General features: G+C 40.1%; 1 protein-coding gene across 2 annotated transcripts in view; it reads left to right on the top strand.

Annotated features, from left to right (window-relative positions):
- ltk (leukocyte receptor tyrosine kinase) overlaps positions 1-8,716 on the top strand; it is a 115,382-nt gene extending 106,666 nt beyond the window's left edge. For both annotated transcript variants that reach the window (XM_036592678.1, XM_036592679.1), the window contains exons 23-29: positions 1,873-2,002; positions 2,784-2,881; positions 3,114-3,206; positions 4,586-4,687; positions 5,486-5,620; positions 5,858-5,948; positions 6,072-8,716. In XM_036592678.1, the coding sequence (XP_036448571.1) occupies positions 1,873-2,002; positions 2,784-2,881; positions 3,114-3,206; positions 4,586-4,687; positions 5,486-5,620; positions 5,858-5,948; positions 6,072-7,049 (1,627 nt within the window). In that variant the 3' untranslated portion in view covers positions 7,050-8,716. The remainder of the gene's footprint in view (positions 1-1,872; positions 2,003-2,783; positions 2,882-3,113; positions 3,207-4,585; positions 4,688-5,485; positions 5,621-5,857; positions 5,949-6,071) is intronic.
- The last annotated feature ends 5,912 nt before the right edge of the window (positions 8,717-14,628 follow it).

Genomic DNA, 14,628 nt, shown 5'->3' on the forward strand with positions numbered 1-14,628 from the left:
CAGATTTTCACTGACTTCTTTTTAATACTCTTTCAACACGCACACAATACATCAGATTCATCTGCTCAGGGAAGGGATGTGAAGCACAACTGACATTACAAAATGTTGCATGCAATTTCCACCAAACAGGTCTCTAAGTCCCCAAAACGTACATAGGGTAGCTAAAACAAATAACTTTACCAGTTTTAAAAACCATTATGAATGAAAAAATACATATAAAAATGTGTCCACATGTTGATGTTCACTGTATGTAAAATTATCATACAGACTCACTTGGTGTTAGGCTGAGAATTCCTGTCATACAGCAGTGCAGAACTTTTTCACAGCTGCGAAAATGCTCTGACCTAAAGCACGGGATGTAAGCATCTTAGACGTGTGTTTTTTAATCATATAACCATGAACATCCATCAGCCATGCACATCATAATATAACAGTGTTAAATGTTAAACCTCTACTTTGTAAGTGCTGTTTGTCCACCATTAATAATGCTTATTTCTGTTAGCTCTCCAAAGGCACTTCCAATGTTATATTAGCATCATGCAGCTCTGCCTAGACGCTGACATTTGAGGCGTTTAACAGACATTCTAGTTACATATTACATATTTTTTGCTTTGTATGTTGCAGTTTTACCCAGAAACATGAACAGTAAACATTTCTTCTTAAAGCTAACTCTGTAGGGGCTCCCGAGTGGCGCAACCATCTAAGGAGATCGCGAGTTTGATCCCTGGGGATGTTACATCAGGAGATCGCAAGTTCGATTCCTGGTGATGCTACAGCCATCCGTAGCTGGGAGTCCAAGAGAGCACAATTGGCCTCACTCTCTTCCCCCATCACTCAACGCGATGCTAGTCAGCGCAGGTGTCTGTTAGCTGATGTAACAGATCTGGCGGTTGGCGCTTTCCTCAGAGCGCATTCAGCTGTCCAATGACGTTGCGTGAGCAGCAGTTCGAAAAGAAGCAGTGGCGCTTCACAGGTCTCGGAGGAAGCCTGTGTTAGCCTTCACCCTCCTAGCGTTGATAGCATCGTGTGATTGGGGGAGTCCTAACTAGAGGGTGGAATTGGACACGACTAAATTGGGGAGAGAAAAAAAAAAACTAACTCTGAATAGTGCTCGATTAGCATAGTAGGTGAATACATGCATATATTTGTGACCTCTTGCATTTTTGTTGTCTGACATAATTCTGTTCCTGGACACTGAAATTTTCATATTTTATTATGTCTCCTGAAGTATTAACTGCTTTTTTTAATCAGATCAAAGCACTTGTATGCAAAAATTTGCACTGGGTAAAGGTGCACTTTTGGTGACATCAGCAGTTTAGACACTAGACAGCAATGCAACTGAGTAACTAAGATGATTAGGTTCTGTGTCTGAACTGATGTCTGTCTACCTTAGATTGCAGATAAGCACAGCTACTCATTAACTGAATTTACTCCAAAATTAAGCCACTAATTGAGTGTCCTGGAATTTTCCAGGGCTGAGGTAGTAACTTTAGTCTCTGAAGGGAGCATGACGTGATTAGAATGTGACAGCATAGTGGGAGCTTGAAATCAGAGCTGCTCTGCATTTGTAAAAAAAACAAAAAATCTGTAATTTATTTGGTTAAGATGCAGGGACAGTATTAAAAAGTGTCCACGATAACATTACCACATGTTGAGTGGTATCTGGCAATCATCTTTGACAGTTCAACATATCATTAAGTAAAATTATGTCGGTTGATACCTTTAGAATTTTTAGCTCCTTAAAATTGGTGATTTTCATATTGATTTTCCCCTAATAGGAATAGTACAAAATTACTTATGACTTGTAAAATTGTACCGTGCTTTTACATTCAAGTACGTCTCTTGACGTGACTCTTTTGTGTACATTTGCAGTAAATTTAATCATCAGAACATAGTGCGCTGTATTGGAGTCAGTCTGCAGATCCTGCCCCGGTTTATTCTTCTAGAGCTCATGACTGGAGGAGACATGAAGAGCTTTTTGAGACACAACCGTCCCAAAGTTGTGAGTGACTCTAGTGTGTGTATTGTATGTTTATTGTATGTCTGTCTGTATACAAACACACACTTTGCAAAAGACAGAGGCCACACTTTTTGAAATTCCAGGTAAATGACTGTTAAGTAGTTCATTTTTCAGGAGATGATTAGAAACAAGGTAGTCCATCATTAAATGGATGACTTGGATTGTGAGAAGCAAAGAATGCAACCAACTTCTGAGACTGAACTTGGGAGGTGTAGAAAAATATCCCTGAAGATTTCATAGAAAACTGAAAGCAAGTCTGAAAAGAGTGGAAGCTGTAATAAAGGCAAAGAATGGATACACTAAAAAAACACTGATTGTTTTTCTGACACTGAAAAATATCCTGCACTTAATGGCCATTTTGACTTTTGCACAGTATTATATGAGTTTATCCCTTACAAGTCACAGATATCACTGGTGATAACATGGTATAATAGAATATTAATTATTTCTCACTCTAATTAGAGATATTTTATTATGATTACGGTCTGGAACGTTGTTGCTGTTTATACAGGCTTGTTTTGTGGGAAGGAAAAACATCCTTTCTGACTCGGTACTCGGTTGGTACAGAAAGTAACTTGAATGTAAATGTAATTCATTACATAACAGACTGTGTAATCAGTTGTGCTGTTATGTAATCACGTTTAAATACTATAGCAAACCGACTGCAGACTTATAAGATTTAAACCAGTATTTGTGTGAGTGTGTTGTGTCAGTGGGATTATAAATCTGACTGTGTGTTGAGCTAATCTGACTGCTTTTACAGAACCAGGCCTCCACCCTGACTATGCTGGAGCTGCTGCACATGGCCAGAGACATTGCATTTGGCTGTCAGTATCTAGAAGAGAACCACTTCATTCACAGGTACTTAACACACTGCTGAAATGCTACAGCAGCATTTGTAAACTCTGAATAATGGCACAAGTGCAGTTCCCACTATGAATGTAAGTACCAGATTCATAGTACAACATAGCAGTACATTAATTCAGGTTTGTCTTCTTGAGCTGTGTGAATCGACTCGGACTGTTTGTTCAAGCTGGTTAGGGATTAGAGAATCAAACATGGGTAAACTGTAATGTTTCATTTTCCATTGTAGAGACATCGCTGCACGGAACTGCCTGCTGACTTGTCCTGGTCCAGAGAGAGTGGCCAAAATTGGAGATTTCGGAATGGCTCGAGACATATACAGGTTTTTATTACTGTCTGTCCTGTTTCATCATTTGCTGTAGAGGATTGATGTGCTTCTCCTGTTCATGTTCATACCCTACAGAGATCTAAATGCAGGCACTGATAGGAACAAGCTCATGCTTTATAGTACCTTTTATACTTTCCTTTCGTAATCTTACATATTAAATGCAAATCTATAAATGTAATTAGACAAAACTACTTCAACTCCTTAAACTGCCAGGGACCTGTTTGTGGGTACACACTAAAATTCCTCACTCTCATAACTTGGCTGCTACTACTTCATATTTTTACTTTCAAATATCCTGTCTAATATTATCTTGACTGTTAGAATATTCTGTAAGGATAAGAAAGGCTCAAGATGTCTTTCACTTTAATGACTGAATTAAAAACCATATTTTTATTATTATTGTTAATTTACTTTTTTATCCCATTGCATATATTCTGTTCAAATATTTGCTTTTCTATTTGTCATTTAATAAGGCTGAACTGAAATACTACAAGATAATATATAAACATTTATTTTCTTAGCAAGTGACATAAAATGCTAATGCGGGGAATCCAGTCCAATCTGGCAACACAGTAATGAGCGATGCTGGAGAGCAGAAAGAAATGCATCTTTTTTAAGCGTCTCTTTAAACTATTTTTTCCAAGGCAGTGACCATATTTCAGATTATGTATAGTCAAGTTTTTCAAATGATGAAAACAGCTTTATACAGTAGCAGAATCTACATTCAGCAGTATTAGTCTTAATACATATACATAAGTTCCTTACTGCTTTGGACAGCTCACCAGTCTCCACACTCTCATTTATTCTCAGAAACAAATGCAAAATAGCAGACTAGCTAGCAATCCAAATCAGTAGAGCTTATTTAGACTGTACTGGGCGATTACAACTCTTAACAAATTAGAGCTCTAATAAACAGATGAAAACAGAGCCTAACAATCCATACTTCTGACTATATCCAGAGAGCTTGATAGGTTCTGTCATTCAAACCTGCTATGTAAGAGCAGGAGACTCGAAAAAGAAAAAGAAAGTGACAAAACCAAACACTACAAATACTGTACTATACATACCAACTATTGAATATAAAACTAATAGTGTACTATTTTGACATACTCTTAGTGGTATATTGTTTTGGACACAACCTGTATCCTAAGACTACACCAGCAACTATATCTTACTACAAAAGGGTTGGTGGCACAGTGTGCAAGATGGCACTTGCTTGTTACTGGTGACTAGCTTTATAAACAAAAGCTTGTCAGTGATAAAATCTGCAGAAGAGTGTATGGTTTCATAAATTGTTGATTATTCCAATGCCTCAAATATGTAGGAACATCTGAATTGAATGTTACTAACTATACCTGATAACTGATCTGTAGGGCCAGTTACTACAGAAAAGGTGGTCGTGCTATGCTGCCAGTCAAATGGATGCCTCCCGAAGCCTTCCTGGAGGGCATCTTCACCTGCAAGACTGATACTTGGTAATACTGTCATTTTGTGATGTCTTTCATTTTTATGCAATGTTTTATTTTTCTAGATTGTGGATAAATTTTATTTGAACAGTTTTAATGCTATTCATGTTATTTGAATTCATAAATATGCACTGAAAACTGGTGAATTGAAGGTGAACATTGAATTTACTAGATTTAAAAGTGTACATCATTTCCACTTACCAAGTAGCATACACTATATGGCCAAAAGTTTGTAGACAACTGCTTATCTAACATTTCTTCTGAAAACAAGGGAATTAATAGTGTCTCCCCTTTGCTGCAGTAACAGTCTCTAAGAGCATTATTGAAGTCAGGTACTGATATTGGATGATTAGTTCTGGATCACAAACGGCATTCCAACTCATCCCGAAGGTACTCGATGGTGCTCCATAAAAACCCACAGCCCAGGGCAGGGTCATTATTATTGGGCATGATGTGCTGCTGCCTTACAGCATCCCATTCTATTGGTGCTTTTATTTGGAGATTATAAGCTGTGTGTGCACAACTGAATGCCTGTGTCAGCAAAAAGTGCACCTTAAAGGACCCGAATTCACTAATTAAAAGTGTGTCTGGAAACTTTTGGACATGGTGTATATTACATGCATTTGTCTTTCAGTTTAATTACCTCTGGCTGTAATTGTGTTGATGTAATATCTTGTTAATGTGAAAACCAATTTGAATCGAGTAAATTAAATGTATTATTTTCCTTCTTTTCTGTATGGTAACTTGTGCTCCACGGTGACAAAACAAGCTTCTATATTATTGTGTGTGATTTGTCTCCCTCTGTAGGTCATTTGGGGTACTGCTATGGGAAATTTTCTCCCTGGGCTATATGCCTTACCCCTGTAAGACTAACCAGGAGGTGCTGGAGTTTGTGACAAGTGGAGGACGCATGGATCCTCCAAAGAGTTGCCCAGGCCCTGTGTAAGTAGCAGCATTTAGATGTATTTACCAAACAGTGTCAGTGTAGACACTGTTGCAAGGTAGCATCCATAATTTCCTGACTGAGGCTTAAAAGTACAGCTTGTTATCACACGAGGCAATCCATTGTTGTTCCTTCTAGTTTAGCTGAATAGCCAGTATGATGCACTAAAACAAAAGTATTCTTTTTTATCCTGGTTTTGGTGCTTATTGAGAAACATTATTATTGTCCTGTTGTAGGTATCGGATCATGACGCAGTGTTGGCAACACTGTCCAGAGCATCGGCCAAACTTCTCCACTATTTTAGAGAGGATCAATTATTGCACTCAGGTATAAATTTAGTTTTATTCTTGTGGAGTTTAAGCTTAAACTGATGGTTTGGCCAAAAGACAAATGTAAACATTTTTCACTTTACCCCAAATCTCTTCCTCTTTCTCTGATGATGTGGTCCAGGACCCTGATGTCATCAACACGCCTCTCCCAGTGGAGTATGGGCCGGCTGTGGAGGAAGAGGGCAGCACTGTGATTCGTCCAGAAGGCTCTGGCAGTATGACCCCTCTTCTGGTGACCCATTCTATGTCACAAGATGCACCTCTGCAGCCTGGCGTCTCTGCCCCACTCCCTCAGGTCCACAAACCCCGCTTGCTGCTACAACGACCCGCCCAAATGACTCAGGAGGTAGCCACCTACCGTGAAGCTTTAGAGCCATGTTGGGCTGAGCCAGTTCCTGCACCAGGAACCTGCTCTGGTTCCTGGCTACAGGTTCCAGAGCACCGGCCGTGCTCGAGATCCAGCTCCTCCTCAGGCAGCCAGAAACTGAAGAACAAAACCAAGAACCTGTGGAACCCAACCTATGGTTCCTGGGTTCTGGAGAGCTTTGGACGGGGAAAGACAGCCCTGTCCCACACTCAGTCCATGCCTCTGTCCTGTACCTCCACTGGCTTGACTGTGTCTACCTCTACCTCAGAGCACAACGACTCTGGAACAGAAGCTAATACTTCCCCATGCTCAAACACACCTCCTGCACCCTCTCAGAATGCCGCCAGTCCTTCAGGACCTTCAAGTCTCGCATCGCGGAAAGGGACAGCCGGGGCTGCAGGGGGCCCACTCACTGCAGTCATGGACCTGGCCAAGCTCCAGAGCTTCCCTTGTGGCAATGTAAATTATGCCTATGACGAGCAGAGCTATGAGGCAGAGAGTTTGCCCTTAGTAGTTGCCAGGTCTCCAGAACCTAGCACTAGCTCTGCAGCTAGTTCCTCGCTAGCAGCACTGGGCCTGGCTTCCTCCTCCGTTAATCACAAACCACCAGTCAAGCGTCATGCCAGCTATGGACATGAAGATGTCAGGAGGCATACAAAGCCCGAGAAACCCACGCGGGACAGAGACTCAGGCTTCTCACTGTCCGAAGACCTTAGCGTTACCCCTGTGTAGCATTTCCAAAGTCTTGCACTTAACTAAAGCACCGCAGTATCCTGAAAACCCCCAACACCTCATTTTGTTTGGGTTGCGCAACGAATCAGCAGACGTTTTTTGTGTAATCTTTTTGCATATGGTACACTGAAATTTTCCATGACTGAGACTTATTGCCCAGTGTTTGCTGGAAGCAAGAGCTACTTACTGCTGAAGAACAGACACATGGCATTGCTACTGTAGAGACGAAGGACATTATGAAAGGCGGTGCCCTGTTTTCTAGGTCCAACTGGCTCATGGTTTCTATGGGAACTTGCACAAAGCTATTAGGAAGCCCTTGGCTCCTAGACCCATTTACACTGGATTCTCATCTGCAGTCAACACTGTGAAAACACATATGTTATGTTCACTTTAAGATACCACATACAATTCTGTCGTTTGATGTACCAGCATTAGATATAGAGCAAGCAGACAAAGATCTCTTTGAGAAGACCTTCTAACTGTTAGTAGTCCTTGTAAAGAGGAATCGAGAGAAATACAGCCAGTTTCAAGCTGGGCTTTGAAATTCTCAAGGGTGGTTTTGTAAATACCCAAAACCTTATTTTATTTATTACTGAAAGGCTATGAACGTGTTAGAGTAAGTATAGCAGTTTTGCAATTGGATGGACCTCTCTTGATAAAGCAGTGAAATTACTGGAAAAAAGGTAAACATGGAAAATTACTTAATCATTCAGTGGTTTAGATGTAAACAAAATCATTCAGAGTGATTCAGTGTGAAATGTGCCTTTCTAGAGAAATTTGCCAAGTCAGAATTGTTCACCATTATAGTACCAGGAACCAAACATCTGGCACTAAATGGTACTAAAAGCTACATCCCATTAAGTTATTACACAAAATCGTTATAAATACGTTGCCTGATACCTGAGACATTGTTTTGTGATAGTTCTGTTATAAAGTTTTGGCATAACTATAACTCCAGGATCACTTCTGTGTTTCCTGTCAAAACCGCATTATCAACTGAGATCAACATGCGCAAGCTAACGTGCTTTTGTTGTTACTAGCCTGTAGCTACAGCCGTTCAACATGGCTGGTTCAATGCCAGTGTTGTATCCGATTCACTTCCCCCTCAAATTCACGTTCCCTTTGACAAATCAGGTGCTCGGGTGCACGCATTCACTGAGAGATAACAACACCAAGCATCACTGGAACTACGGAAAGCGAAAAGGTTAAAAAAATGTTTATACGGCAGCTGTGCTCACCAATCGGCAACAAACGGTTAAAAAGTATTTATCAGTACGATTGTTTGCTGTTTGCTCAAATTGAAAATAATATTTATTGCAGAATCTCAATTATGCCGTGCATCTTGGGTGAATATATATTGGGGATTTCCGTAGTTCCAGTGTTGCTTGGTGTTGTTTTCTGTTCAGTGAACGCGCGCACCCGAGGACCTGATTTATCAAAGGAAACGTGAATTTGAAGGCGAACTGAATTGGATACAACACCGGCAGCAGCTTTTGTTTACAGTTTATTTTTAGTTTTCTTATGTTTTCGGAAGATGGTAAAGTGTGTGGAGGAGATGAGGTGTGTTTCCAAAATGTCGTAGAGCCATGTCAATTTGAACTAGAATACACAAATGACTTGCAGCGGCTTGAAGAAGATAGAGCAAACAAGGGAGAGAGAGAGAGAGAAAGAGAAAGAGAGAGAGAGACTCTGAAACCGCCGGTGATGAAGCAGAAGAACCCAGGGCGAATGGAAATTGGCGGTGTCAACAACAAACTACTTGCTCCTCTGCTCACCAGTTTATGGGGTAGGACAGCAGAATGCAACTGTGATCTATCGCAGCTCCTCTGATGAATAACATCACATAAGCTCTGAGTTTTGCTGACACTGTGTGACGCAACACCGCCAACCCAAACAACACAAAAGGCGTGCAGGGCGGAGAGGTACATACAGGGTGGAATTTAGCACTGTTTTACCATTGTCAGCATGACATATAAAACATATAAGACACATGTAAGTTCAGTGGTCATTTTGAAAAGCAGATATAATGGTGATATTTGTAGTGCAGATATATGGACGTCTGGTTCCTAGTACTACAATGGCGAACAATTTTGACTCAGTAAATTTCTCTAGAAAGGTGCATTTCACACCAAACCACTCTGAATGATTTGGTTTACATCTAAACGGTTGAAAGATTAAGTAATTTTGCAAAATCTGCAGAGTTCCCCTTTAAATAGGTTGTTCCAGATGGTGCCAAGAGGGTGTTTTGGATCTCGGAGTAAGAGAACTACTTTGGGAACCGTGCTGACCTGATGCATACTCTTTGCTCAAGCTTAAAATATCAGGTTGATTGTAACAAGTGTCACTCTGAAAAATAGTGCCAAAACATCAACAGTTTGGATTGCGTTCTGTGTTTTGTTCTTTTGTTTTGTCTGGTTTTAATTTTGGAAGGCAGTACTTAGGAAAACATGACGTGGTGCCTCATTGTATGAGGTGTGTGAGTGGATTAAATGCTGAGGTTACTGTAAGGACTTGCTGCAGGTTGGAGTGCGTGAGGTGTGAGACACCCTTGTATGGGATTGTTGTGGCTGCTTTCTTGGGTGGAATATATGTTTTCTTTAGTGCAGTACTTGTATGCAACATTACTTTCTGTAAAAATATATATTTTTTCCTTTCTTTTTTGCCAAAATACCTAACAAGCCTGTGAGGTGTAGTGTGAAATTCTTCACCACACTTTCTGGCTTTTTGAGAAACCTGGAGAAAGCACATAAGAAAACTGATAAATCCACATTTTTGTTTATACGCTTGGCCAGTACACCATTTTAGTGTTGACCTGTAGTGTACACCATTTTAGTGTTGACCTCAACATTGACCTGTTAAGTAATTAAACAACAAATGAAGTGTCTGGCCTTTATTACATCACACTGAAATGATGTTAAATCCGATCAAGATTAATGTATAATTATTGCAATAAGATCAAATCTTTTCTCACATCCCGTACAAAAAAATTCCACTTAGAATGCTTTAGTTTACATATTCTTAAAATACACCTGCAAAATGAACAATTTGTTTGTTATGGTCAGGGATTACTGGTAAGCCATGTCTATAGAAACTCAAGGAATTGATCAGAGAATGTGAACATAAAGCTTATTAGATCTGATGATTCTTCTTTGTGTTTTACAGTTTGAACTGCCATTTAACGTTTACTTTCATGTTAAAGAGCATAACCTCAAACGATATACTGAAACCTGTAGCTCTTGTTTCCAATGTTTTATACTTGCAAAGAAATGTTTTCTTGCTTTGTGTTTGCATCGTTCCTTCTTTACTTTGCAGATACATGTGCATCTTTACTGGGTTGATACATAGTTTTAGTTTCTCTTAACCAGGAAAATGAATACTAGACCTATAAATCGATATTGATTTTACTCTGGACTAACAATTATAATATGTAGCTGTATATTATTTAATCTCATATGTACTCTCTTTGTTTTATTCTTTGATTATTGTGACTTTATCACTGCCAATGGGCTGCAGAAACCCTACAGTTTATGGAGGGAATCTGCAGCATCTTCAATAACCACAAGAGGGCAAAATAGATGTTGTTGGAAAGTGTGCTGGTTCTTTTTTCTGAGTCTGGGAAAAATGTTATTCCACAGGAGGATGCTGTCTGGGAGTAATCCTAGACCTGAAATAAAAGCTGTTTTTGTTTTTATTAAAAGTTCTGATTCTGACAGTGACTGTGATAGTGTAGTGTGTGTAGAAGCCTGATCTACACCTGACATTTAGACCTTTAAAAGGTAAAGCTATGAAGTATAAAAGGAAACATGGACAGAGAATTTATGCTTTTTTTCAGAAGTTCCTTAAAACATTAACCATTAATGATGTTTCTTTTTTTTACATTTCAATAGTATTCTAGAAATAATTGCTTTTTCAAAAGCATCTGTCTGCCTGTCAGTTGATCTATTACTCTGTCTGTCTAGCTATCAGTTTGTCTATCCATCTGTATCTGTCTGTCTATCAGCCTATCTATCTATCTATCTATCTATCTATGTATCAGCTTGCCGATCTATCTGTCTGTCTATCTATCTATATACCTATCTGTCTTTCTGTCTGGTATATGTCTGTCTAGCTGTCTGTCTGTCTATATATCTGTCTCTTAGCCTGTCAGTCTATTACTCTATCAATCTGATCTGTCAGATAGATCAGTCTGTCTATTTGTTACTCTTTCTATCTGTTTCTCTATCTATCACTACATCAGTCTGTCTGATAATCTGATATTTGATCTGTGTCTATCTGTAAATCAGTGTATCGGTCAATTGATCTGGGTCTATCTATCTACCTACCTACCTACCTACCTATATCTATATCTTTCTGTCAGTCTGTTTCTGTCCATTTTCTTTTCTATTTCTTTTCCAGACACAGTGCATTTATTAGAAAATCAAAAGAACATAAAGCCTCCAGATAATCAAGTATGCTGAAGTCCTGCGCTGGACTCATCTAGGAACAGAAAAGCATATTTAATTTTTCAAGCTTTTTATTATGAGAAACTCTAAAATATGTACATTCTGTGACAAGAAATACTTCCACCTGATCCCTAAAAACAATAGTGTTTCAAGGTAAAATTTGTCCGATCTGTCTTGAAAAATACTTTCATATGAATACAGAAATGCAGATTGCTGCCCATGTGTTTACACTTAATGCTGAACACCACAGAAATCTAGTAAAGTCTTAATAAATCAACAGAATTATTCTCAATACCATTCTGCACCACACGCTTTATAAATCATCAGAAACATACTAACATTTTGTGTTCACAGACTGATTTGTTGCATACTAGTTTGATCTTCAAGTAGGAATATTTAAGAGAAAAAGTGTTAGGATCAGAGGTCTCATCATGGTCAAAACCCCCAGACCTACGTAAACCCACACACTTTATTTTACTAGATATTTCATGGGCTGGTAAGGGCACACTTATGGATAGTCATACTTTAAGAGATGAAGCATTATGGAAACATCAGCCAGGAGACAGGCTGAAATAACAAGCTACATTTGTGAGATGGCTTCCCAGCTCCAGCCCTGCAGTGCAGGAATCTAGCACAGTTTGCTGATTTCCCTGCTTAAACACACCTGATTCAACTCGTCAGGTAATTAACAGGTGTAGTAGTAGGGGGCAGAGTCGAGTGTACCTGGACCTGACTAGCCCCCCTAATGACCTGCTGCCAAAGGACATTCCTCTGCAGACCTCTATTTTATAGACCATCTGTTTTTACATCTCTTGGCTCAAGCTCAAGGCTTGGCTGCTGACCACCAAGTTGAAGATGGTGCCATCAGCCAATCAGAGTTTCATGTCACTGGCTAAAAGTTTGGTGCTGGAAGAAAGTCGCCATGAAGCTAAGATGGGATAAAGTTCCCATTTAAATCTCGCTAATGCTAACGACTCTCTTCAGACCATATGATATGTCTATGTTAGGTAAACTGGGAAGCCAAATCTGGGAAACTGTGTTGGACTTAAGCCCTCCTGGCCTATACTTGTCCACGCTTAATTTGGGTCAGCCATGTCAAACTGGTTTCTTCTGGGCCACAGCTCTGCAATTTCCTTCATCTACAGCTCTGAATTCAATTTACTGCTGTATTCCAAAAGCTAGGCTGCAACTGAGAAAGGTGTGTCCTCGGTAGTCCTGTTTCTTAGGTTCTTAGCTTTTTTTCAGATACATGCGCAGGCAGAAGATAGGAGGGATACTCTGATAGCGGTTGGCTTCTGATTGGAACAGTCTTTGATGACTTTGATGATGCAGTCTAGAAACGCAGCCCACCTAGACTGCAGCCTGGCTTTTGAGATGCTGCTCATGAAGGCAGAACTACACTCTGCAGTGCTGTGGCCTATGAGTCTGAATTGGAATCCGAAGCGAGTCAAAAAGCAAAACGACACGGCGACAAGTAAATGTCCATGTGTCTGGCAGGAGTCCTACAGTCTGTGAATGTGGGCTGGGGGTTGGTGATTTCAATTTGTTTTTAACCCAGACTGATGTGGGAGAGGTAGTCGATCTTGTGTCTGGCTTTCATCACCACTGGACTACAACAGTTGAAGGCGTGAGGGCAGTCTGTAAAGGTTAAAGGCCCTTGCGGTTTGTCACATGGTCTATTTCTGCTGTTGTGGTGTGAGTACATTTGTGGTGAAGTTGTGCCACATGACCTTTCCTGCATTTCAAGTTTCTGCAGTTGGATCTGCAACACTTATTACTACAGTTATTTCCCTAGTGCCCATGTATTTAGTTATTATCTGTAGTCTTATAGCATCGTACACAATTGCATTCTGGAAAGGGTGACTAAGCTACCATGCATCCTGCCATGCTTTCTTATTACTAACTCAGTTCACTTTGGGGACTTTGCTCATGAGTCATAACCAGCGTTCAGCACGCTCGCCAAGGGACATTATACCAGTCATCACTTGCATTGTTATGTCTCCATTTGTTCTAAAAGCAAAAGGCCCACACAAACAAGTGATTAATTTCACAACACCTTCAGCTGAGAAACAAAGCATTAGCACAGCACCATTCTTGGCTAAAGACAGAGGTAGCGAGTGTGCTAGCTGAATTCGGTAAGCTTCCTTGGATGCTGTCTGTCATTGCAGTTGGGTGTGACTAGCTCATTTGTACTCCTTGTGCACTTTGAACAGTCTTTGCCTTAGGTAAGTTTCTTATCTGATGTGAGCAACACCACGTTAGTTTCCAGGGGGACGTTAAATCTCTACACCTAAACATTTAGTAAAGCAATGTGCCTCTTCAGTTTGATGGTAATGGGCTTTTGGTAATAGACCTCTGAGGTTCTGCTTCACTTTGCAGTTGGTGACGTTTCCAAATCAGGAACTCTGGGCTTAAGGAGTTTTTGTTTATGGTGGAAAAAAGAGTGACGTTTTGCCCCATCATACCCAAGAAAAAACATTCCAAGGGTGACACATTTTGTTCTATGCACAATTTCTACCAAATATCATTGGGCCCTTTGAATTATGAGGTCAATAAGTATTGCTAACAAATAAGCTAACAGTCCATTGTATTTAATTCATGTGACTACATCAATTTAAAGGTGCAGTGGGAATGATTCAGGGGAATCTAGTAGCACAATCACTTGTAACTACGAACTGCTGTGTTTTCGTTAGCTTAGAATGAGCCCTTCATATCTACATAGGGAGCAGGTCCTCTTCCAGCAGAGGCCGCCATGTTGCGCTGTCATGTTTTTACAGTAGCCCAGACAGGACAAACCAAACACTGGCTCTAGAGAGTGCCTTTCGTGTTTTTACGGTGAAGCGGCAGCTTGAATTTGATGGTTCTGTTGCACAGATTGGAAGACGTAGAAAAAAATCAGTGGTTGCTGCCGGTGCTGGCAACTATTCTGTAAGTAGTTTGAAAACCAAAATTTTGACACACTTATTATTTAGCACAATAAAAAGCAAGGGAGGCATCAAAGAAGAGGAAACTTGCTGGCCACCGTAGGTTGTACTATATACTTGGAAAGGGAGGGGTGAGGGAGGGGTGTTCAGTTGGTTGCAATCTACCACTTCACCGCTAGATGCCACTAAATATTACACACTGCTCCTTTAATT

Source organism: Colossoma macropomum, unplaced genomic scaffold (assembly GCF_904425465.1).
Source record: "Colossoma macropomum unplaced genomic scaffold, Colossoma_macropomum, whole genome shotgun sequence".
Classification (NCBI taxonomy): domain Eukaryota; kingdom Metazoa; phylum Chordata; class Actinopteri; order Characiformes; family Serrasalmidae; genus Colossoma; species Colossoma macropomum.